Raw genomic sequence first — 27,728 nt, 5'->3', positions numbered from 1 at the left:
TTCTCCTGTGTGTTCTCAAGGTTACAGAATGCTCTTACCAGGAAGGTTCATTTGACCCCAATTTCCCAATGTTTGGGGAAATGGTCAAAATCCCCTCACCTTTTCTTTTTCTTTTTGCTATTTATTAGTTGACTGGATTGATTGTAATTGTACTTTTTAATTTTCCCATCATTTTAATTGTATTGTTTTATTCTTACTTTTTAATCATGTCTCACTGCAAGCAACCTTGGAGTGGTATAGCTATCAAGGAGAAATATAAATTTAATATATAAAGTGTGGTGGGAAAAGAGCTGCACCTTTCTGAACACTTAAGAAGATGGAGGGAACGCATGCTTGGGGGCTGCACAGTGACTGAATGATCCACATGTTCCTTTCATAGTATATGTGCTCTATGTAAGGAATGTGACATAAACACACAGCATGCACATAGGGAAAAGGTATAGGCAATGGCATGGTGTGTGTGTGTGTGTGTGTGTGTGTGTTTGTGTATACACACCAGTGTGTATACTGGTGTGCTCCCGGTTAGTAAAAGTGGCGGGAAGCTCCGCCCACTCGCCCAGACGTCATAAATGACGATCTACGCATGTACAGAAGTTTCTGCGCATGCACGTGCGCTCCTGTTGCGAACCAGTAGTAGAGGTAAGTAGAACCCACCCCTGATACACACACATATACAATTGTCATTAACAAGTTGCAAATGAAAGCCACTGAGTCCTGGCCATACATGCCTCTAATAACAATACTGAAAAGCAAAAATGTATGTCTATATGAATATATATAGGCTTTTAGATATAGTTCAAGGTGTCAGTTATCATCTTTAAAGCCCTCTATTGGGCCAAGTGGATCCTCTTGATGAAGCTATGTCATCTGATGGGCTCTAGGAAGCCCAACTTCTCTGTTATGGTGCCTTCATACCCTGGGGATACAGATAGCCTGGCCACACTGGCCTTTTGGAAGACCTGGCTTTTAAAAGACTAATGGAGCTCTGATCAGTTTCTCTCTGTGTGTAATATGTTTGCAATGACATTTTTATAGGGTCTCAACTTTGATTTTCCTTTTCTTTTTTCAATTTATTTTGATAATTGTATTGTATTTTTATTTCTGCTTGTTACATAGAATTCCACTGGTTACATAGCTGCCATATACATTTGTTTAATAAAGAAGTAAAAAGTAGCATTCCATTTCATTCAAAGTTTAGCTCCTGCTTCTAGTTTGGCCTTAATGTCTTAGCTATGGAATTGAACAGCAAAAGAGGATGGCGAAAACAATAAAATCAATGCTGCCACTCCCCTACCCTCAGTGCCCAGTAATATGGTCATCATTGCATTATTTGAAGTTTTAAGTACATGTTACAAAATTCAGGATGCTCTAAGCCCATAATAAAATTTAATTACTTCAAAATGTGGGATGCTAATTTGAAATTAAGTGTGGTCTTGGCCTTTTTTTTTTTTTTTTTGGTAAAATGTGTTTTAAAACAAACGAGAACCAAATGCATATCTATTAACCAATTTTTAAAAGTTTACTTTTAATTATAGAAATAACTAATAGTTGGGGGGGGTTTCACTTTAAGAGTTTTAATAAGAAAACGAGAAGACTGCACTTTCAAATAAATGTAACTTTCTGACAGAGAAAATTCAGTTCCATTCAGTTCCATTATAAAAGCCAGCTTTTATCAATCCAGGGAACAATTATTTGGGTTATTGTAGTTATTGTAGTTGGAAAATGCACAGCATTGAAAGAAATAGAAAGGCTTTACTTTTTCTATATCTAATTAGTCAGCATCCTGTAGCAAGATCTGTTTGAACTCAGAATGTGAGAACATGGTAAGACATGGAAATAATAATTTTATTAAGTAATGGAATTGCTTAATTACTGGAACTTAGTAATAAAAAAGGGGGTATTTTAGCTAAAGGTATTACTTGGGCAGCTAGGTATAATAATATAGAAACAAGTGGATAGCATCCCTGAATCTTAAGCACACTGTAATAAAGTGACTAGGAACAGATCACAGATTCACACTATAGGATCACAAGCTCCCTCTGCTGACACAAATTTCTTACCATCAGCAGGAGTTTTTGTAATTGTTCTATACTGTAAAGCACATGTGTCAAACTCAAGATCCGGGGGTGATCTGGCCTGGAGGGTGCCTAGATCTGGTCCGTTGTGCCACCCTGGAAACAGTGAAGGACCAGCCCGTGGTGCCTCAGCTCCATTTTCACTGGCAGAGGGTTGCAGGAAGCCATCGCAGCCAAAAAAGCAGCTTGGGAGCCCGTTTTCACTGGCAGAGTGCTTGGGCCACTACAGGGGCCCCGACATGAGTGATGTCGAGCTGGCCATGCTCACCCTGCGCCCCCTGTCCTCCCAAGGTCAAATACAACCCTGATGCAGCCCTCAATGAAATAGAGTTTGACACCCCTGCTGTAAAGTTAATACATAGGTTCCCCAGCTTATTCAGGATTTCAAAATAAGGTTTGAGTTTATGAAGTTAGACTCCAGGTAATCCTTGCTTAGTGACTGTTCACACTTAGTGACTACTGGAAGTTACAACAGACCTCTCCAGAGCTACTTACAGACTGGTTCTGAAATTCCAACACTTACGCCCTGTCCATGGTCATATGATCATATATTGGGCACTTGGCAACCAGTTCACAGTTATGCCATTTGTAGTGTCCTGCAGTCACATTACTGCAATTTTTGTCATTCTTTGCCAGTTTCCAGTTTACTTCTAGTTTGCAGCAAAATAAAACCCCACCAATTGAAGAAAAATGGGTTAACAATCGCCATGTTCACTTAACAACCAGCAGATTTGCTTAATGATTGCAATCCAAAAGATTGTGGTGACTTGCTTAATGCCATCACTTATGACTGTAATTCTGGATTCACTTAAGTTCATATGTCAAGGACTAACTGTATACATTTTCCAAAATAATGGGATGTATCCAAATCACACTTGTATTTTGAAACCTTCCTGCTTTTGTTTTCAAATGTTTTGTGGTACCAAATCTTAATTTTAAAGTTACTTTCCAATGTTTCCCCAATGTTTTTAATCTCCCAGAAAAAAAAACTTTTGATCAAGAATGGAAAAGTAACTCATAATAACTTGATTAACAAGTTGTAGTCAAAACCATTCATTTGCAACTTTAGATAGCTTTACACAACTTCAAACCATCAAAAATATCCTAGGTTTTTTTTTCTTCCAGCTGACATTGCGGCAAGATTGGACATGAGGAGTGGGTCTTTGCACTCCTGCACCAAATTCTCATTATTGGAGAGCTCCGAAAGGAGCTAAAGCCACTCTGGATGGGTGGTGAAGAAAAGAGGGGTGCCCTGCAGGTTGTGGAGAGCTGCAATCTCTCCTGCTTGACACAGGGGTTGTTTTTTTCCCCTCTCATCCACGATGAGAAGAGGCAGCCATCATGGCTGCCGTGAAGCTGGGACAGTCGAAGCAACAAAGAAAGTGCAGGAGTGGTGACGATGAATAGTGATTGGAACTAGGTGAGATTATTCCTTTTTTATCTAGAATTTAACCCTAAAAGAAAAGAAAAAAAAAACCAGGAAAAGAGACTTTTAGATCTATCTGATAAAGCAGCGAATAATTACTTAGAGAAAAATCCCAGACCCGAAAGAAAGGAACTAAGGAAAGAAAAGTAAAATACTTTTAAAACACAGAAAATTGGACTTTTAAAACTGGATAGGCGCTGGCTGGGGAAAGGCATTTTAAAATGCTGGAACTGTCTACTTAAATAACTGACTTGGCTTCCATAAATCAAATTAAAATTGGATTAAATACCTTGCAGGTTTGAGACACTGAAACCGAAGTGGAGGGCGTCACCTACTGATGAATGGAAAATATACCATACCTCTACAAATTTTTGGATAAGAGAAATAAACAACATTTAGCTGGAGGAGTGCGGTGATACCTACTGTTCTATATTTATCTACTTTATGACTACTGGAGGTTTAACTGTGAGAACAAGGATCCTGAACTACCTAAAAGGAACTGATTGATAAATCCTGGGATATAAAGAACTATCATTATTGTACTCTCTGAGGAGCAACATTAGGCCTGAATATATGGTTTTTGGACTATTGAGTAAGAGTAGGATTTATTAAAATAAGACAAGATGCCCCATCAGGGGGAAATGAGTGCAATTTTAAAAGAAATGGCATTGATGTTCCAGAATATTAATGACACTACGACGAAAAATCACAGGGAGATAAGGAACCTTATATGTGGCATTGATGGGAAAATAGAAAATACTTCACAAGGGACAATGAACAAAGCTCAAAATGTCCAGGAAAAGGAGAAGATAACAGAAAGAATGGAGGAAAAGATAGAACAGGCAAATCAGCAAATAAAGTAAGGAGACAAGAAGACAATAAAGATAATAATGACTGGTGAAACAAATCAAAGAAAAAGTATTTTAAGAGATTTTAAAATGAAATTAGATAAGCAGGAAAGGGTGATAGGGGCTTAGGCAGACACCTTGGAGGCCTGGCAGCATAAGATGGTAGAGATGGGAGAAATATTTAGACTGAACAGTAAAGATGTAGATGTAGATAGAGATAAAGATAAAGATAAAGATCCAAGAGAGGCATATAGGAGACAAGCCAAAAAACGAATAAGAATTGAAGTATTAAAACGGGCAAGAGATGATGGCTAGGAAAAGAAATCCCTTTTAATATATTGGTGGCCTGACTAAAAGTCAGAATAGAAGTAGAAATAAGAATACACACTTTTATATAATAGAATAAAAGCAACAGGTAGATGGAAAGATTAGAGGTTGAAAGATGGTATTATTCTAGATGTTTAAATAATATGGTGATTGGCATTAGAATGGCCCATTGAAACATTGAACAACTAAATAATGAAGGATTATATTCCAATACAAACACGTGTATCAACACTAGGACTAGCAACTAGTACCAGGACTAGTAATGGTGGCATGAATAAAAATTAGAATAGAGTTAGAAATAAGAAATAGGGGGAATATTAGTATACACATTTTTATATAATAGAATAAAAGCAATAACCAGATGGAAAGATTAGAGGCTGAAAGATGGTATTGCTATATATACTCAACTAATATTGTGATTGGCATTAGAATGGCACACTGAAACACTGAACAATTAAATAATGAAGGATTACATCTTAATACAAAAATGTGCATCAACACTAAGATTACAAAAGCTTGACTAATATAACAAATATTATTAATATTACTGTTATTTGTAAATGATACCCAGATGCCACACTGTTCCATTTATTGATGTTGATGTATATCTAAATTTTAAAAAATGGTAGGTTTTAAGCAAGTTTTGTTATCTTTAGGGCACACACCATGCTTTGCATGGTATGTTCCTTAGTGCTACACTACAAAAGTGCACAGGAACAAAGCCTATTTAGGTGGGGTGTTGAAAATTTATAAAGGGAGAAATGATTGTCTTACATATCCGCTCCTTATTTCCCCTTATATTTCCATTCCCCCCCCCCAAGAGCCAATTTTTGTCCCTATCTATTCTGGGACCATAGAACTGATGCTAGCAGCCATCAACAAAGTCATAATTTTTGCATTGTAGCTTTAAGGTATCATGGAATATTTAGTTGTTTTTGGTTATATCATTCATTTCCCTCTTTTAGAATTTCTCTCACAGCTAAAACCTTTGCAAAATTTCCATCTTTTCCTATAAGCACAAGAATATTTAAAAAAAAGTTCCCAAGAACTTTATTAAAATCTCATAGCTCACATCTACTTAAGGCAATGGAGCAACTTTCAACCAGAAGTCACAGGTACTAATGAATTTTGTTTTAACAGTAAAAGTGTTGTGATAATAAAATATTCCAAATGTTGTGAACTCGTAAGGTTATTGCAATAATAGTTAAATAAAGTAAATAACAAGAGCAATAAAACTTTATCTCTCTTAACATCTTAGGAAAAATAGTGTCTGCATGAATGGAACTATCAAACAAGCAAACAGCGCTAAGCAGCATTTTAAATACTTTTCATTCATCACCTTTTATAAGTGGGATGTTCCAACTAATTTTGTCCATGTTCTGAGACAACTTTTGAGATCAAACAAACCTTGCCCGAGTCTGTCTATGCATCAGAAATAGGGAGCAATGAAAATTAATTGCATGCCATTGTAAGGTAATTCATTAAGTGAACATAGCTGTTGACAATAATTGAATACTCACATAGTGTATGGAAAGCCTTCTAGTTTTACTACCTATGAATAATAAGAAGGTTTGCAATCTTAGTTGTTATTTGGATTTGGAAAGTTGCAAGCATTTGAGCTTGCTTTTCATTTCTTCTGTAGAAGACACTGTAATTCTTAAATGCATATGATATAAATTAACCAGTAAGAAGTATTTTAAGTATTCAGCCACACAGCAATTACAGCAGAAATTGACAATATGCACTGACACCATGGCATCCACAATAACCTTAACTTCCATGAACTACTGAAAAATTTAAAAACAGATTAACTAAAAAAAAGGCCAAATCTCACAAGATTAACAGCCCACATTAAACTTTGTTGTTCATGTACAAGGTTTAGAAAATCCCTATGTTTTCAATTTGAAGACCTTGTAAGATTCCAGCCAATTTTAATTATTACAAAGGATTATAATTTTTGATGCCTATGACCTCATGTAAGGTTGCGTAATGGTTTCCATCTTCTCCAAAGAATGCTAACCCAAGTTACAATATCAGGGAAGGAAAGAAGAGAGACTGACTAACGTTTTGAAGAAATATCATCTATAAAATATCCTTTCAGTCTCCCAGCCAATGCAGCCCATTAGATGGCACCAGGCGGAACAAAATCTGGCTGAAACTTCTACACAGTCAATAAAGAGCTACAATGAACTGTGAGCATGATTTTACTCTCCCTTTAGGCAATTATATTATTTGAATTTAATCCATTCTATTTTATCATCCAAATTGCAAATGAACCAAACACAGCAGCTTAACAAACAGCACTCAACTTTGCCAGAGAAAGAAAATAAAAGAAAAATCAGGGCTTGTATTCAAATAGCATACATTAATGATACACATGGGAGGATATTAGAGACTGTGTGCCTACTTGGTTCATCCCATTAGTATATGGATGTCAGCCAGTTAGTGTATATCCTATTCAAGAATTAACATAGTATTTAAACTACTTTTGGGAGTAGAAAGGTTGATAGACACCCATTTCCACTCTGCTTCAATTATAACTCACCAGATTTCAGTCTTCTTTCTGCCCCAACTAAATAGTTTTATTTATCTTGCCCTAATCCACTGGGGGAAGGGACAGCAATATTTTTATTATATTTTCTAATATAAGAGATTCTTTATAATGTTTATTTTATTGAGATCAATTAAAGTGCATTTTTATCATGATAAGTACATTTGAAAGCCTATTGATTTATTCTCATCTCAAAAGGTGCTCAAATTAATAATAGATTAACTGTAATCTAATTCACAGGAAGATGAAAGCGGTATGAAAAATAGATGGGGAAATATTTTATTTTGTAATCAAAGTTTGATTGTGGTGATAGTTCAACAAATAATACAAATAAAGCTAAGTTTAAACTTTAATCAGCACTTCTCTCTTTAGGCCAACAAAGTTACAAATATATAGCAAAAACAATAATCTAAAATCATCTTGCAACCATACATAAATTAAATACTGAATATAACTAACACTAAAGCCTATAATAACTTAAAAGGATTTAACACTGCTAAATATTTACACAAATACATATTTTAATGAAATGTCATCATTTGTGCAATAATAATTGATGAATAAACTTAAATGCAATAACATAATTAAAATAATTGAAAATGATTTTGACTAATATTCTATACATACAAATTCCTCTAGATTAATCTCCACTCAGGTCAATAAATGGAACACATTTAACACTCTCTCTCTCTCTCTCTCTCTCTCTCTCTCTCTCTCTCTCTCTCTCTCTCTCTCTTGTTTTTTTGTCTATAAATAATTCCATAATGAAGATTTTTTAATATACATATTTTGTATGACTATAAATACTGTAGAGTACTGTAAGTATTGCTTACCGTATCATCAAAACCTACTACTTCCATATACACTGAATATTTAACATCCTGAACATTTATACACTCCTCCAAATATCATAAATTGCACATCTATTACAGATAGCACAGATATAAAAAGTATCACTGTGATAAATAAAATATTGAGACAGCAAAACAAGACCAAAAAATGAATAAAATGAGCTGTACTTTGCATTAAATTTAATGCATGTCTATTAATATTCCAAGCACCTCTTCTACACAAAACTTAAATGTTTTGTTCAGTTTTCTCTTATCCCATAACTTAGATTATGATTGTTTTAGCAATTTTAACAATGTATCAACTGTTAACTAGCTATGTTAATAATGGGAGCTTTGCCATTTTTCTGTTTCAAAGAACAGCAATCAAATCCCTGCTGCTCTTTGAAATTCCAACGCATTTCAAAGTAAAAAGTTGTATCTATTAAAGAGTACATATTTTGGATATCTAAATTGCAAAATCTTTACGCTTTTAAAATTTTAACTGATGAACCCACAAAAACTAAGAAGAAAAACCCACTGCGTATTTTCTTCCAAACTCATTTCGGCCACACTGGAGCAGGTTTCATTGCCTCAACCACTGGAACATTATAACTAAATCCAAAACTTTCAGATACTGACATAGGCAACTGAAGGAGAGAGGCATAAGGCAGGCAACTAATGAAATGTACATTATGACATCATGACACAAACTCACCTGAGTAACATGACCCTCTAGCAACCACTGTTATATCTTTTTGATGCTTGCAAGCAGCTCTTCTGAGAAAGCATTCATTTTGATAGGTGTCTCCATTTGAACCACAAACAGGAATATAATTTGTATGACACTGGAAAGAGAGATAGGGAGAAGGAAGGAAGGAAGGAAGGAAGGAAGGAAGGAAGGAAGGAAGGAAGGAAGGAGGGAAATGTATGTTAATCTATGCATAGATACAACCTAAAATAATTCTGCAACAGAACTTCACAAGACTTAAAAAGTCTACTTGAAAAGAAGACAATACTGAATTTAAGACACTCCAAAAGAAGAGGCAGGGAGGGTAGGAGAGAGGTAATTAGAATTAATTACTAATAAAATTATTAGCCTATAAAATAAGATACATTTACAAAATTATTTGATTGGCATATACCAAGCGTTCTTCCTCATCCACTCAAATCATTTGCGGCCGCGCGGGTGGTTATGGGCGCAACCCGTTGTGCCCATGTGACACCCCTCCTGCGCGAGCTGCACTGGCTCCCAGTGGTCTTCCGGGTGCGATTCAAGGTGTTGGTTACCACCTTTAAAGCGCTCCATGGCATAGGACCCGGGTACCTCCGAGACCGTCTTCTGCCACCAATAGCCTCCACCAACCAGTCCGTTCCCACAGGGAGGTTCTCCTCAGGGTGCCATCAGCCAAGTTATGTCGGCTGGCGACACCCAGAGGGAGGGCCTTCTCTGTGGGAGCCCCAGCCCTGTGGAACGAACTGCCCCCGGAAATTCGTAAGATCTCCGACCTCCGGGTGTTTCGCTGCGCATTGAAGACCCTGTTGTTCCGCGAGGCCGGACTATCAACACAATAGTTTTAAATTGGGGTATTTAAATTTTTTGGGGTTTTAAATCTGAGCCAATTTATTTAATTATTTTAAATTTTATATTGTTGTTTTGTCTGTGTTTTTAAATAGGCTGTACACCGCCCTGAGTCCTTCGGGAGAAGGGCGGTATAGAAATAAAATTATTATTATTATTATTATTATTATTATTATTATTATTATTATTATTATTATTATTATTATTATTTACATGTAAGTTTACAAAAAACACACGCATTCATTCCCTTCCATCTTTCCAAGAGAAACAGCCCAAAAATAATAAAATTGATCCACTTTTTTTTTTAAGGGAGAGATATTTGCACTAAGAAGAGATGTGTAAGAAAGAAAGTAAACCGAGCCAAAGTAAGTGATAACGGAATAGCAGAAAAGAAAGAAGCTCTGCATAAGCATTACCAAAAGAGTTAAATTCATCATGCGAGCAACTTCTCTCAAACAAGACCTAATTTTAAAAGACATCCATGCTTTTCAGCGGGAAATGTTCAGCCTCTTCCTGAGTTTTTAGCAGCTTCTGTTATAATATGGGAATGAAAAAGTTTTCTCCCAATTCATAGAATTACTTGATGGGAAAACAGCATTCTTGTCAAACACGGTACCTGGAAATTACGATTAAACTAGAAACAATCCATGGGATTTTTTAGAATAATTTTTAAAAAGAGTTTAAAATAAAACACAAACTCACAGCCACAGGCACATATAGAAAGCATTCCTAAAAGGTTTATTTGTTAGTTAATAAATTATGTCACATGTTTCTTCACTAAAGGGAATGTATTCACACATTCACAAATACCCTACCATTATGAATTTGTGCTTTTTGCCTGTGTGATATAATATAGCATTTGAAAGAGAACTTCAGTGAAAAAAATGGTTTTTGAAAATTACTCTTCAGCAGATGTCTGGTGGATTTTGAAAATAAAAAAGGCAGTTTTGCAAAGATGCCATCATATGATTGTCTGTGATATCATGTTAACACACCTCCTTGTAATATTTGACACATTTTAAAGAGTTAGGGTCTAGAGCAATCTGCAACGTAAAGGATGATATGTAAATAAATCAATTTATATGTACTAATCTGAAGAATGAGACAAGGTAAAGGGATCAATCTACAAATCAAAATGGAAGTCAATATTTAAAGATTCAAATTAAAAGACATGCATGTCTATAAAATTATGCAACAACATTCCCACAACATATTGCAATTACTGGTAGTTCTCACTTAATGACTGTTCATTCAGCAACCATTTGAAATAATAAAGGTGCTGAATGGACATGACCCATGTTCTACTTAATGACCAATGTGATTGCTTAACAACCACAACTAGGATTGGGATCATTGAGCGAAGCAATCATGTATCATCTCATTTAATGACCACTTTGCTCAATGACCAAAGATTCCAGGCTCAATTGTGGTTGCAAATCAAGGACTATCTGTAGTATCATCACAGTAAGAAAGAATATTGTCTTTCTTCACTTTATATTTATATGAAGCTTCTAAAAATATATTATTTCTAATTTTTATTGTGCAAAATTAATTAAGACAATAAAAGTATATATTCCATATTAAAAGATAAGATCACATTTAATCATCATAATAAAGAAAATGAAAAGGGCCTAGCAAATTCAGTTGCAAACAAAATAACTCCAAAGACATTTGACCATAATGCTTGAAAGTCTTTCTCCTTGTCTCTTTGTCAAAAAATAAATGGAGTCTAATTCAGTTCTAAAGAATATGCTACACCACATTATATCATTTCCCAGAATCAAATTCTCAGAGTGACATATTTATAATTATCTCAACAGTTTCATTTTATGTCCATTCATAAATATGAAAAATCCTTACCTGTAATTGGCATACACATTTCCAACTCTCTCCCTCTTCCTTGCAAACACCCCCATATTTACATGATGATTCGTCACATACTTTCTCATCCAATTCTTTAACATTTAACTCTGAAAAATAGAAGATTAAACATCTGGTATATTGTGTGTTTTCAAAAATATGAACTAATTTTGCTGTATTGATTAAGGAGAAATACATGTAACAGAAATATGTATAATGAAGCACTGAATTTTTTTAAAAAAAAACTTTAATAAAAAGCACCCAGGAAGTTGCAATTGATCAATAAGAGTCTGTTGACTAGTTATAATGCTAAACTATCTCCCTGCTTTCCATTTTGCTGTTTATAATCAATAGACCATAACTTGCTTTTATTCAGGCATACCAGAAGTAAACCTTGGAGAGGAGTTGGCAGTTTAGAGAGGATTTAATTCTGGGCAGGGAAAAAAACAGAGCAAAGATGCTAGGAAAGATATTAACTATCTCTTTTCTCTATGTATTTATGATGCTCAGAGTCAAAGCTGCCTTGTTGTTTGCCCTTTATAAAATAATTTCTGATCATCTGTACCCTGCCCCTTCCCAGGCTGCCAGTTCTCAGCAAGATGTGTCAGCTGGTGCTGTTCTTGGAACACCACAAATGTGAAGTAACAAGATGAACTAGATGATTGTTCAAATAGTAAGGCTGTTGAAAAGAAAATACTACCAGCATTTGCCACCATAAATTTCCTGAGTCTACAAGCAAGATTATAGTTTTTCCATTTCAAGAAGAAGTTGGAGGAAACCTAAAGTGAATGTCAACAAGCTGCTAACTATTGCAGTAAATGAGAACCAGAGATGTATCTTGCGATCTGTGATTTATGCCCAATATATGTATACAATATTAAAGATAACATGCAGTTGCCAATATACTTCCTTTTCCCTGTTAAACCATGAACCACAAACTCTAGGATTCCTCAGAGAAAGATCAGTACTAATGAATAAGCCTCATAGAAGGCTATTTATCACTGCCCAGCTCCCACCCATCCACTCTCAATTCAATTGCAATAGGTGTTCCGCTGATTATGTACTTAGTGGATACTCTATGAACACTGAAATGTATTTCATCCTGAGCTGGAGGCATATGAATGAATGCTATTCCACACAAAATAATGTCTTATGTGTGGAAAACTGTTGGTCAAATGTTAGTCAAGAACCATTTTCACTGTCATCTATTTTTCTGTGGGTTTTTTAAAAAATGTGGTATGAAAGACCATTCTATCATGCAAATAAATCCTCTCTTGCCTATTTGAATGAGTTTACTACCTCAGCAATATCTAAAGCACTGTGTGTATTTTAAACATTCTGCAATGCATACTGAAAATGTTCCTTGAAGGTACAGTTCAAAGCTGTGATCTTTACAAATACTTGTAACATATATGCATTTATTTGGTACCCTTAAAGTTAGCAGCTCATAGGATTATATTTTAAGTCACTTCAACTGTCAGAATGTAACTGAAAATGTACACTGGACTTATATGTGTATGTATTTTTCACCATTTGTATACCGCATTATCTGCCTTCCACTTCATCTTGAAGTATAATTGCAAGAGTCTGATGATGTTCTCTCTGGTCCTCTGAGTCTTCCTAATTCTAAAGGAAGACCTAAAGAACACCAAGCAGCAGCACTACAGATATCTCTTATGAAGCATTACTGCTGGAAACAGCTGGAATGGCTGAACTTCTAGTGAAGTGGCTTTGGAGCAGGCTACTTCCAAAATCTCCTAAACTAATTTGAAATATGTTTCATTTTACCTAGAGATTATGGTCGGTGAGGTTTTGTGGCCAACGTGGGATTAGAAAAAGATACTAGGAGACTGTCAAACTCAGGTAGATCACAATAGACCTCCTAGTCCTAGTGTCTAGCTCCAGTGGAAAACCAAAATGACAGTGAATTAAGGTTTGGGTTGGGAACAGTATGATGGTATCCAGGTAGATAATTTTTTGATCTACATGCATCTTGCCATTCTTGGAGATTGATACATTTTCTGTTCACAGTCATTAAGTTCTCACAATCTCATCTTCTTTGTTTCTCATATATTCTTTCATCCAGCTACACATCCTGATGTTAATCTCCTATCTTTTCTATCTAGGCTTCTAATTTTTCCTTTCCTACTTGTCCTCTGATTTTGCTCTCCAAAGGGGTATCTAGTTTATCTATCACACATTACCTATCACGCTTCATTTCCTTTCACCTCCTATTCTCATCTGTTCCAATCGTCTGATCCTCTCAATCCTCCATTAACATATAGCTCATCTCATCTCAAGCAACAAGGATAAGCCTGCATACTTATTGCTGCTCTTAAAGTCAGACCTGAATAACTGCTTGCTAATGGGAGTCCAAGCATCTGTGAAGATGCTCCTTTGCATATTTAGGGGCCATATTTGAAAATGTGGAAAGAGAAATGTGGTGAAAAACTCATCCAATAAGAGCCAACAACTGGAAATAAACAAAAATGATCGTTCATTTTTCAAAAGACAAGAAGTCACTGGTCATTTTCATCCAAACCAGCCAAGCGCCCCAAAGTCATATAGGTCTATATAAAGTTGATCAATCTTAGCATTAATATACAAAAGAGCCCTAGTGGCGTAGCAGACAAAAGCACTGTTATTAACATCAGCTGCCTGCAATTACTGCAAATTCAAATCTCACCAGGCCCAAGGTTGACTCAGCCTTCTATCCTTTCTAAGGTAGGTAAAATGAGGACCCAGATTGTGGGGGCAATAAACTGACTTTGTATAAATATACAAAAGTATGAAGGCTATTGCTTAACGCATTGTAAGCCGCCCTGGGTCTCTGGAGAAGGGTGGCATATAAATCAAATTTTAAAAAAAATACATTAAAAGGAGTCCCCAATAGAGAGAACTGCTTTAAAACTGATAAGGAAAAAAGAAAAATCAGGCATTCTTCATGGTTTATAAAATGTTATAAACAGTCTTTGAAATGCAAGGTTAACAGCTTTGACATACTAAAAGTGTCAAGGTTTAAATTGTTCTTCTAACAAACTGACCATATACTTCACTGTGGAAGTGTGTTGAGAGTTAAGAAGCAGAATTACACATTCTTACATCTAATCTAAAAGCTTGAATCATGGCAACTGCAACAAAATCTATTAAACTGAGAGGTTTCGCTTCCCATCCAGGAAGTCAAAATAAAAAATTAGTTAGGTTGTGAGTTAGAGAGTCGTTGAAATGTACCAGCTCTTCCCATACCAACTACAGGAGCTTCTCCCAAAATGTATTGCAATATGTCAATGAAGTTATATTGATTTATTTGGTACCCTTTGTTATCCTCAATCTGGATGATTGGGTCTTCATTGACATATTCTTCCATCTACTCTTTTTCTACTCAAGACAGAAATTCTATAGGTATTTAGTCACCAGCAACAAATCTGGTTTGAGAAATCTGGATTGATTTGTTCTATGATCTAATTTATTTTAATGCCTATCCATGGCATTCTTATGAGTCTTTTCTTAAGAATACCTGCACTATTGCTGCATATTCTGATCTTTGTAGGGGCACCTTTTGTATGGAATCCTTTGAGGGAAGTCACCCCTCTTAGAAGAATGAAATATTTTGAAAAATATTTAAAAAGGCAGAATATTATATTTCCCCTAAAAGAGAAATAGAAATCTTAAGGGAGACAGAAACTCAGCCCCAGCTCCCTGCCCCCAGCAGATATTTGGTATCCATTAAGAAAGACTGGCCATCCTATCTACAAGACAAAAGACCTTCAGCCTCAGGGTGATGGAATTAGCCCTCACTCAAGATCCAAACCAGGAAAAAGCCATTAAGGCACAATAGGAATTGCGCAATACCCTTTCAGAACACAAGCCTCTTCATTATATCATCACCCTCCAAGCTTCAACCAAACCTGGGAGCTCAAACAACTTCAGCTATGATCCCTGCATAGCCTCATGGGAGTCTGACAGTAGCCAATAGAATACACAGGATAGGAACTTCAAGGGCAAGCCCCAAGAGAGGGTATAAATAACCATCACTCTCCGCTCCATGTGGTCAGCTGCCCAGGACCTCAAACCCATGTGTCCATCAATAAACCATCTTTCCAATCAGCCTCCATGTTTCCAGTGTCTTTCTCCCTGCTTGGAACTGAACCAAATGGATATTTCTTCCAACACCTTATTACAGTCAAACTCAAGGGCTGGAGGTCGGATCCGGTCCGCAGGGTGCTTAGATCTGGCCTGCAGGGCTGCCCTGGAAACAGCAAAGGACCAGCCCATGGTGTATCTGCCAATGAAAATAGGGCTTGGGAGTACTGTGTGAGGCCCTCCCAAGCTCCGTTTTTGCTGGCAGAGGGTTGCAGGAGGCTGTCGCAGCCTAAAACAGAACTCAGGAACCCGTTTTCGCTGGCAGAATTCTCAGGTCACCATAGGTGTTCCCAACACGAATGACGTTGAGCTGGTCACGCCCCTGGCCACCCACCCACTCTCCAAGGTCAACCACAACCCTGATGCGGCCCTCAATGAAATAGAGTTTGACACCCCTGCCTTATTACAATGCCAATAGTTTTCCTGTGGGTTCAAGTCCTGCCTTAGGCATGAAAAACTGGCTGGGTGACTTTGGGTCAGTTACTCTCTCTCAACCCAACCCATCTCATGGCATTTTTGTTGTAGGGAAAACAGGAGGAGAGAGGTGTTGGATATGTGTGCCACCTTATATTATTTATTTAAAAAAAAAGAATAAAGGCAGGAAATAAATACATACATACATATGCAAATAGCAACAATGGTTTCATTGTTGGAAGATGGAAAGGCTATGCTGTGAACACAACATCCTGGAGAAGGACTCTATGCAGTATTTTATTTGTATATAAATAAATGATTATAAGATATAATTTATTCAAGCTCAATTCTCCATCCTCCACAAGCAGAAAACATTGCTAAAACTGGATCAGATTTGAGTTGTGTGCCCAGGTTTAAGCAGATGAGTAGGACCTGGGAGAAGAGGAGTCAATAGATAGAGGAATTAGATGGGTAAGAGAGGAGCCAGCAGTTCCCAGGACTGACACAGCCCTGATGTAAATATGTAACTGCTTGGCTTCAGGGCCACCAAATGATGTGTGAAGTACCCATTAATTCAAAAGAGCAGGAGGAAAAAACTTTTAACTTTAAACCCTTCAGGGGAAAACCAGTATTTTATATCTTTGCATTAGCAGCATCTGCAATAAAGACTGCAACTAGACAAACTGTATCTGAGAATTTTCATCAGTGGAACTGTGCTAAGCTGTTATCTGTCAAAAGATCTATGATTTACTCCTGAACCCTGACAGCAAGCTGAGCTGAAATACTCTGCTGGTTGTATTTGACTCACAAGCTGCCAGTTCCCCACCATCCATCCAAACGGACAAAAACTAATTCAGATTTTCTTCATTCCCCTCTAAACGTGGAATTATCCTCTCAGGTGAAAATGATCTCTCACAAACTACAACCCCAGAATTCTTTGGATGGAATCACAACAACCAAAATACTTAAATTAGTAATAAACGAAGTTTTCAATTGTTTCTTAATTTAGATTTAAGAACATTCAATATAATTCCCAAGTTATTTCTGAGAGAAGAAATAAATGGGTATGCCAATAAGAATGCCTGATCATTCTACCACTTCATGTATCATCATCTGCTTCTGCTACTGAAGCCACCCATTCTAATTTTTTGCTGCACATCAACACAGAATTTCCATTGCCTGAATCACCTTGTCTACTCTGGCCTTCTATATATCCAGGCAAATTAATTCTTGCTAAATGAGAACTAAAAGACAAATTGATAGAGAAAGACAAAGAAGATTAGTTTAACTTCAGACCACTATTTCTCTTGTTATTATTGCATCCAATAATCAATTGTCATGTAGGTGTGATTGCTAGTAGTACGGATAATGACTGTTAACGATAAGGATTGATTTTTCAAAGAAAACATCAAGGGGGAAAATGTTAGTGGGAAAATTAATTTGATTTGGGGCGTGATTTTTAACCTAACCACTTTAAGTAATCCCACAGAAAGACAAATGAAAATATACAGTGTGCTGAAAAATACAATTCTCTAATTCTGTGGATGGATAGGGAATTTCTGCAGGAGACAACCAAAGGCAGAAGGATGCGATTTATTTTCTTCCTTCTCTTCTAACGTAATGGTAACTTCTCTGTGAATCTAGGTAAGGAAAAATTTGTAGGAAGAAGTTTCAGAAAATTTTTTTGGTCTATATGCCCATACTCATCATGGGTAACATCAGCTCTGCATTTCTATGTATGATTCAATAACACATCATAAATAATGCTTATGAGTCTAGAGGCCATCATCTGACAAACAGCTTAGGGTCATACAAGAGCCATGGATTTTTAAATGCTCTTTGACCAATAGAAATCCCTCTTTTGTAACATCAACACCCGCTTCTGAAATCACATCAACTTCAAAGACAGTGGAAATGTAGTTTCAGTTCAAGTTTCAAGAGTTAGCTTAGAAATAGAGAATCAAGCTACCAATCCCAGCCATTGGAAGCAGCATTTCCCCAGAGTTGTTCCTTCAAGGCAGGTAAGGAGAAGCAGAGCTAGTTCTTCAAAGATCTGACATCAGATTGAATTGAACATTTTTGATGGGATTCTTTGACTCTTTCTATATGGAAAAAGTCTACTTGGGAAAACTGTTTTCCTGCAGAGATGGGTGGAAGACCGAACCTCTTCAGAGCATTCTCCAACCCTTTTTCATTAAAAGGGTAATAGTGCTGGAGAACCTAATGTGACTATATATTTGTCCCGTAGATAGGTAGGTAGGTAGGTAGGTAGGTAAGAAGATATAATTATTATCAGTTTCAATCCACCAACTATGGCACAGAGGCCTCACTGTCTGTCTGTCTATCTATCTATCTATCTATCTATCTATCTATCTATCTATCTATCTATCTATCCCTACCTACCTATCATCTATCTATCTTCTTCATCATCCATCCATCCATTACAGACCCCCCCTCTCACTCACACATCCACAAAATCTCTCCCTTTCCCTCCCTCCCCCCCTTCTCCCTGCCTACCTACTGTATTTTTCGGAGTATAAAATGCACCGGAGTATTTATTTATTGTATTTATTGGTTCGATTTATATGCCGCCCTTCTCCGGAGACTCAGGGCGGCTTACAATGCGTTAAGCAGTAGCCTTTATACTTTTGGATATACCTGCTTAGTAGGGCTTCGGGGGGCCCCTAAGCGGTGTTCTTTTTTATACAAAGTCAGTTTATTGCCCCCATAATCTGGGTCCTCATTTTACCTACCTCAAAAGGATCGAAGGCTGAGTCAACCTTGAGCCTGGTGAGATTTGAACTTGCAGTAATTGCAGGCAGCTGGTGCTATTTAATAGCACTTTAGTCTGCTGTGCCACCAAGGCTCATATAAGACACAACTTAGTTTTTGGGGAGGAAAATAAGAAAAAAGCTGATTGGCGGGTGGATCAGCCTCCCGGAATACCACCAATTAGCTGTTCCCAGAGGGGAATTTTAGCAACAGGTTCCTTGGTTGTGAGCTCTGTGCCTTGCTTTTTTTTCTGCCTCTGAAACTTCTGAAACTTTGTTTCAGAAAAAAACTTTTTTTCCTGCATCTAAAGCCTCCGAAACAGCTTCAGAAAAAAAGCTTCTGAAGCTCTGTTTGGGGGCTACTTTTCGGAAGCTTCGTTTCTGATGCTTTTTTCAGCCTCTGAAACCTCGGTTTGAGAAGCTGTGCGGGGCTACATTCGGAGTATGAGATGCACCCAGATTTTCACTTTCTTTTTTGGGGGGGCAAAGGTGCGTCTTATACTCCCAAAAATACAGTACACACACACACACACACACACACACACACACACACACACACATCTCTTAGTCTCTCATACTAGATCAGGCAATATTCTGGTAATATAGGGGGTTGGACTAGATGACCTCCAAGGTCTCTTCTAATTCTGTTATTTTGTTATTCAATAATGATGCTTTAACAATATGAACTTTTATCACCAATTGCTACATTTCATTGTGAATAAATACAGATCGTGTGTGTGTGCGTGTGTGTGTGTGCATGCTGCCAATGGAAGACCTCTTTGCACTGTTATCGATGAGTTCCAGAGTGAGAGGAGCTGTAGAAAGAGGCAGGAGAAGGAAGGGAATGAACATGGTTCTCCAACATAATGTTGTGTCTGTAGTTAAATGTAGAAATTGCATAGCTGTGATCTTTCTTTTCTCAGAGAAAATGTCTTGACACAGGGAAAGGGTGGCAAGGAAAAATTGAACCAACTAATCTTCCCCACCCCCCAAAAAAAAATTCCACAATCACTCTGAAATGATATAAAGCAGGCTTGGCAAAAACTTCCTCTGAGATTCACAAAGTGCTGTGCCTCAGGAGTTTCTCTTATGCCATGGTGCTGTAGTTTCATGGCTAAACTGCTCTTGGGCAGAAACGTACCCTAGGCTGTGGCTAGTAGGACAATGGCTACCTAACCTCTACTTGAATGCGTGGGGAAGCAAAACTCTGATCTTCATCAAGTTAGTTCAACTTTACAGCAACTCTTCCAAGCTACTGGCTACTGCAGTTTGGTGCAGTGCCCCCCCCCAAAAAAAGTATTTTCTTGAGAACAGCAAAGGAGGCGCAAAGCCAGCATGGCACATTCCACCCACCTGGTTGGGATTATCTGCTCCCCTGTCAGTTCACTTAGCAGCAGTGCCAAAAATTATGAATTAGCAAGGTCACATAATTGTCCATCTGGTATCAGCAAGAGAGAAAGAGGCGGGGCTTCCCTCACAAAATACAAACCACTTTGGCTCAGTGAAGATTGCCATTTACCTTATCCCTTCTTAGAATTGTCACCTGAGTTGCCATTTTAATTAGGCATCCAATGCTTTGTTGGCTAAATGCTAAAAATGGAATACCTGGATTATTTTTATTGTCATGGCTGCTTTCTTTTTACCTTTAGCAGCATTATCCACACAACACACCAATGGTCTTTTAATAGGTGTATACATATCTTCAACTTACCTTGTTTCATTGAGAATTTTTAACCAAAGAATTAGACTTAGCATCTTATCCAGTCTGAAGAACCTGATCTTTGGAATTTAGGAAATTAGAAGTAGAATTTAAACACATGATGACCATTGTTTGTTTTTTTAAAAAAACTTCTAACAATGATACAGTATACATAGGTAGTCCTTCGCATACAACCACAATTGGGATCAGAATTTCTGGCGTAAATTGGTGTGGTCATAAAGCAAGTCATCTCATGAACAGACTCAATTTTACCACCAATTTTATTGCAGACATTAAACAAAACATGTAGTCGTTAAGTGAATCATACAGCCATTGAGCAAATCCAGATATAGGAGATGATCAGCTGAGACTGAAGGAGGGGTCAAATGTGTCATCAGTCTTGCGCTCACAAAAGATCTAAGTCCAACCCACCTTCAATTCCGTTGATTCTTATCTACCACCAATTTGCTTTAACCATTAGTAGTACAAATTCTTGTAGTGAGCATTAGCATACAATCAACCTATATTCATTTATATTGCCTGCACTTGGTATCAGCTTTCCCAATTGACTTTGCTTTCAAAGGTTGGTGGGCACCATGTAATCAGCAAATTTCTTAAATGAAACACCAGGACTGAAAGAAATCCAATGGGAAATTTTAGTTTTAACCTAGGCCCATAGACTCAAATCTGTGGATTAATGAACTAAACCTTTAATTGATTAATCAGTCAAGTCAAATTATAAACCAACAGGGGCAAATCTAAATCAATGGGACACGCTTCCTGAACCTATTTTGGTTCAGCAGGATGTTTGCAATAGACCCATATTCATATTAATATACATTATTCTCAGAGCAGTGTTGTTATTGGCCTAGAATATACATTATATCCTAGAATATACATTATATCTATTACGTTTTTGTGTCTTTTTTCTGATTTTAACACTTTATATGAAATATATGTGTGTATTACTTCATCTTGATTCTAACATTTTAATTGTTTCCTAATTATCTCTCTTTGGATTTTAAAACTGTTGCATGCCAATATGTCTCAGATTAGCTTGCTTTTTGTTGATTCTACATTTTCTCCCCCTATTATAGCTCGCATTGATTTTCTTCAGTGAAATATCCACAGAGAAAATATCTCAAGTTTGTATTCACAAACAGATGGTTTCTTTCCATTTTTAAACTAAAAACGGATAATCACAAAAAAACTAGTTATTAACAAGATGTCAGAGGAATAATTCGGCATCTTATTCACACATGAAAAAAAAACTGCAGCTCCGAAGAAGCCTGATCATTACTGGCCTTATGGACATAAGAAAGGCATGAAAAGTTCAAACATGCTTTTAACAAGATTCTACCGAATATGTTCTTAGAAATGTTTCAGTTAGTGGAAAAGTAGATCAAGCAAGGACAAAGCATGTGGAGTATGAAAGTTTATCTATCTATCTATCTAACTATCCATCCATCATCATCCATCATCCATCCCATCTTTAGAAAATGATATATTAAAAAATAATAATGCTACTATGTGGAAACCATCACTAAATTTTATATTGCAATAACAATATTCTTTCTGTAGTGAAAATATTGCATATAATATGCAAAAATGATGTTGGATCTCAAGTGCAAAGCTTTCAAAGAGTATTAAGCCCTCTAAAAGTCTGATTCATATACTCTACATGAAAACAATTCTCTGTGTGATTAAGAAAGAACAACCCACACTTGCTGGAATCGTGTCACATACTAACTTACTTGTATTGGGAGGCAGGGCATACAAAGAGGATCTAGAAATGTTAACATATATGCTAGCTAAAAACCTAATTATATTTACTGCATAGTAGCCATTGGAAGCTGAATTTAATGCAGCAGTAGCACTATTTTAATCACTGTGGGATCCCATCTGCACAGAACAAATTCTCCACGTCCTCTTTAAAGATGACCAAAATTATTCAGTTTTCTACAAGTAGCATGGATTGTAAATCAGGTTCAAATTGCAGTTAGAAACAATGAGTAGATGAAACCCCATCCTATAAATTTCAACTTATAATTACAATAAGAATGCCAATAAGCTTTTAAATATGGTAAAGATAGGGCAGCAGAGCAGTAAGGAAGTTGTTTAAATCCAATGTTGAGAGTGCACTGACCCCTAGAGCATAGGAGAAATGCATTATTATTCAATTAGCGATTGGATAAGAGGGTAGAGATAGTCCTCAACTTACAACCATTTATTTAATGATAGTCTGGAATTATGACAGCCTCAGAAAGACCATCGGAAAACCTTGCACCACCACCAGGGTCAAGTGATTGCAATCTGGGTGCTTGGCGACTTGTTCACATTTACAACTGATTGCCAAGTGCCGGCTTCCACAGAAAGTCAATGGGGAAGCTGGCAGGGAAGATTGTAAGCTGCTTCTGCTGCTGACTAGTGAAAAGGATTCCCTCCGACTCTGGGGGCTGACTGAAAGAGCTGCCTTTTGAAGGGAGCTGAACTCCTTTAACAGGGTCAGAAACTAAAGGTTTTGGTTAATTACCACTTCATTCAACAACCAAGATTCCTGTCCCAATTGTGATTGTAAATCAAGGGCTACCTATAAAGTTGAACTTAAATCCCGCTAATAGGATTCAGTTTTTTTAACAGAGAGATTAGCACTGTCTTCTCTACGGTGTTTTCTTTTCAACTTCCCACTGTAGAATTTAAACTGGAGCTGGAGACAATTAACACTAGTATCATACACATTCAGCTTTACAACTCGTTCCCAACTGACTGTCCATTTTATTAACTCTTACCCATTTGGCATTTCCTGATATTAAGCTATAATGATATTCTTTTGTCCCTTTTGTGTGTGTTTTTTGTTCTTAACAGATTTTTTTTGTAGTAAATCATGGAACTGTCCAAATCAAATAATTTAATCATGATGGAGAAGACTAAAATCAGCATTGCATACATGACCACAATCCTTGAGAAAGAATTGTTGGGTTATGGATAGACTATTTAAAAGAAGGAAACCTCCAGTTCACAAAATATTTTTATAGGAAAGACAACCTTATTTCTCTAAAAGTCTGTGCTTCCTACGTTTAAGTCCTGCTTCAACTGAGTACATTTGTAAACCAAGCGTGTATTTGATTTATACAGTACATCTTGTGTATAACATAGACCTAATGTGCACATATCTGCTTGCCACTAAACAGATAATAGATACACTATTCTATGTGCACTGAGACCAGAGACTCAGTTTTGTACGTGCAGAACTGATGCCACTAAACAATCTAGTTCTAATAGATACACTATTCCATGTGCATTGAGTCCAGAGACTCAAATTTGTGCGTGCGGAACTGAAAATCATCAAATTAAAATGTATACTGCCTCTCAGAAAAAAGTACCAAAGGACTGGAAGCAGTGAGAAAATTTTGAGCTTTTATATTATCAAGCTACAAAGATAATCACAGTTCCATTTTAATTAGAACAGCTCTGTTTTATGCAGATGATAAGAATGATAATACATTCTTCTGATCAGTAGAAATAAGCCACCAGGAAATATATTGGTTTTGCTGGGGTTTTTTGTTTGTTTGTTTTGCTCAAGAGCTCCACATCTCAAACTATTCAACCCAACCTAAGTTGGATAACATCAATGCTTCTCATGAAATGTGCCGCCACAAAAAAAAAAAAAACATGTTTAAAGAAAGTACTTCTTTTGACTGGTTGGAAAACTCAGGGCATTCAATTTTCCAGGATTTATTATTACACAGAAAGAAGAAATACTTTTACCCACCATGCTTAGGTTTATTCATCCTGATCATATTCTCACATTGTTAACTTTTATACAATAACAACAAATATTTTCTGAAGAAAAAGACACTCACCTTGATTCCTCCATTATACCTCTACAATATCATTTTTGAGATGTGCTAAATAGAACTGTATTCCAAGTGTAATAATAGCTTTTATTTATATGAAGGTAAAATCATTGAGTCTTTTCCTAAGGTAAGTGACCTGAAATTTATGCTTTTCACGATAGTCATAAAATCAGTTTCCATCAATTACAGTTCCACCTGTATGTTACTTAATATCAGCACCAAGGATTATGTGAAAATGGAATGAGAGTAGCTCTGATGTGCATTGCAACACGCTTCTGTACCTTAGTTATGAGTAAGGTACATGACGACTGATGTGCAAAGTTCATGAAAACAATACCAATTACCTTTTCATTGCTTCTGACAGACAATAGCTTGCTTGGGAATCCCAGATGTGATTATCTATTCTAATATGTAACAAAAGTCTTGTTTCTCCTGGCAGGTTCATAAAAGTAGTGCCTTTATAAATTTTGCTTCATTTGCCAATTTAGACTGGGAAGGCAATTTGATTACCATTACTCTTGAAAAGAAGGAATAATTTGGCGTAATTTGGTCTGATGTTTCTCTGAAAATAGAAAGCATAAGTGTCAGACTTTACAGTCTCAATTTGTGTTCTTAAAATACATGTTCACGATTCCCTCTGAAGTCAAGAAGACTTTTATCCTAGGGAAGCATTTTGGCTAAGAGCCAGTAATATCTTCCTTGTTAAAGCAACCTTGGAATATGATATTATATCCCTTTTGTCCCCTTTATTGGACGAAATGGCATTCATATGCTCTTATAAAGCTTAATCTTCTTTATAAAAATGAATTAGCCACTAAAGCAGTAGGTAGTATAATAAAAATTGCAGATATTATCTAGAGAAAGTTGAGCATCTGAGGTTTCATTGAAATTAGCTATACCAAAGTATTTCCTTTGATCCTCATAGGAATGTCCTGCCCTGCATCAGAGAAAGACTGTTCCCAGTCCCCTTACAAGACCATTTCAGGGTAGCAGACATTAACTATTTGGCTATAATTCAGTGCCACAGCCATATGCCAGAATGAAAAATTATTGGGGGTGGGGGGGGCGGGGTATCTTCCCTTATATCTGCATTTGAATACTGTACAATTATGGTGTTGAAGACATGGAACATGTATGAAGCATATTCTACCTAAATCCACTGCAGGTGGTAAGTTCATCACTTGATGTTTCCCAGTATTAATAAGTATAGATATCAAATGCCCTGGGAACATGCCCAACAAACTGGATAAAAGTAATATATGAAAAGGAAGTAGAGTTATGTCTGGTCTGATCTGATCTGGTTTTTATCAAACATTTATTTGAATAGCAATAAGCGACCTAGGAACATTTGGCATATGAGTCCTGTTCTATGTCGAGTGTTAATGTGAACTGCATTGATTTCTAACATGATATGCACCTTCCCAATATTATGATGAATGTGTGGAGGTGCCTGGACAGATTACACACAATTTTAGTTCCTACTCAGCAAGGATTTGGCCAGGGAAATCATGAGGCGTAATCAGTTGCTCTATTTTAACAGGAAATTTGGGGGTTATAAAACGGCAGGAAATTATAATAAATTCCTATCAGATTTGACAGACAGATTATCAATTTCTAATCTTTTTTCCACTCATCACCATCCCACACAATCATCCTCAAAGTGGATAAGCCTTCGCTACAATAATGTTCTAAAAGCTTATAAGAAAAGAGGTTGCACAAATCCACCTTTACATAATGAGAAAAATTTCAGCTAGGAACCTGAAGTTAATAATTCTCAACAAGATGAATTCATATATCCCTTTTTTTATTCCTTCACCACAGGATGAAATAATCATTTAGTACTGCTGCTATTATGAGCTGTGGTGGCGCTGTGGTTACAATGCAGTATTGCAGGCTAACTCACTACTTTCTCCAGGAGTTCGATTCTAACCGGCTCAGCCTTCCTTCCATCCTTCCATCCTTCCGAAAATGAGGATCCAGATTGTTGGGGGCAATATGCTGACTCTGTAAACGGCTTAGAGGGTGCTGTAAAGCATTATGGAGCGATATATAAGTCTAAGTGCTATTGCTATTATCACAAAAGAAGAATGGAAATGTTTTGGATACATGTCTCTAGTTGTTGGATGTTCCTTATAAATTTAGTGTCTTTTATTACCCCAAGATTACTCTTGAGGCATATCTTTCCAGTTTTAACATAAGTAGCACCCAATAATGCTTCATAACTGCCATTAAAAAACAAAATAATCTTTTTCTCTGTTCCTACATCATAGAATAGAATCACAAACTACACCGCACACTTTAGAAAGAATAAGAAAGCTCCCCCCCAAAAAAGATAACCAACAAAGATTATTTCTATTTTATAAGCAATAAATAAAGGCCCAAATTAAATCTGATCATAGAATTCAGCTGTAGCTACCATGTTTCCCCGAAAATAGGGCCAAGCCTGATTTTTGGGGTGGGCCTAAATATACACCCTTCCCCCCTTTCTCTCTCACACACACATGCACACACAGGTCCCTCACCCCAACACTCCAAGGCAGTCACATCCCTGCGAACTCCTGCACCCCCCACCCCTTTTGCTGTCCGCGGCCCTGATTATAGACCTTGAGCGCTCCTGCTCCTGCACCATGGTGGCAGCATGAGTCCACATAGCCCGCACTACCGAGTGCCCGCCACTGCAGCCCCAGCACAAGCATCATCGCCCCAGGGCTTCCTTGGCAAGGCAGCCACCAGCGGCAGAGAGGGGATGGCTGAGGTGCTTCAGGTGTTGCTGCTGCTGTTGCCTGCAGCCAAGCTCAGCTGCAGGCGAGGACCATTGGCCATGGCTGGGCCAGCCGAGCTGTGTCTCTCGGGGCTGCCCTTGGCGCAGCTGCCTGGCTCCTGGAAATAATAAACTGGACCTGCGGGAGGAAGGGAGGGTGGGCAACGGTCCCGCGAGGCTCCCTTCCCCAGGAAGAGTATGGCCAGATTGCCATCCAGTCCGGTGACTCCTGAGGCGGAGGGCCTTCCCGGGCTCACCAGCGGGCGCTCCGGTCAGTCAGCGCTTAGGTGGGGGGATCGGAGCAGAGAGGAGCAGGAGGGAAGGGGAGGCCTCTGGCGACTGTCACCATAGAGTGGGAAGCACACTCTCAGAGCGGCCGCTGCCCTTTCTGGGGTTTGGAAGCTGCAGAGGCAGAGTTTGGGGGAGAGAAAGAAAAACTTCTGCTGCTTCTGCTTTTGGCTGCATGCAAGGAAAGCAGCAGAAGCAGAAGAAGTATTTTTTTTCTCTCCCCCAAACTCTGCCTCTGCGGCTTCCCAAGTGGAGGTTGGGACAGGCACTTGCGCGGCTTGGTGCCTTTGGGCTGCTCG

The 27,728-nt window shown here is 37.5% G+C and overlaps 1 protein-coding gene across 1 annotated transcript in view; it reads right to left on the bottom strand.

Annotated features, from left to right (window-relative positions):
• Positions 1 to 27,728, bottom strand: part of TMEFF1 (transmembrane protein with EGF like and two follistatin like domains 1) — a 113,163-nt gene that overhangs the window by 45,889 nt on the left and 39,546 nt on the right. The window contains exons 2-3 of the mRNA XM_070939103.1: positions 11,497 to 11,606; positions 8,773 to 8,902 (exon numbers count right to left, since the gene is read on the bottom strand). Of these exons, the coding sequence (XP_070795204.1) occupies positions 8,773 to 8,902; positions 11,497 to 11,606 (240 nt within the window). The remainder of the gene's footprint in view (positions 1 to 8,772; positions 8,903 to 11,496; positions 11,607 to 27,728) is intronic.

Source organism: Pituophis catenifer, unplaced genomic scaffold (assembly GCF_029215685.1).
Source record: "Pituophis catenifer annectens isolate HBS135680 unplaced genomic scaffold, rPitCat1.0.hap2 SCAF_3, whole genome shotgun sequence".
Lineage (NCBI taxonomy): Eukaryota > Metazoa > Chordata > Lepidosauria > Squamata > Colubridae > Pituophis > Pituophis catenifer.
This window is presented reverse-complemented; position numbering and strand designations above follow the sequence as displayed.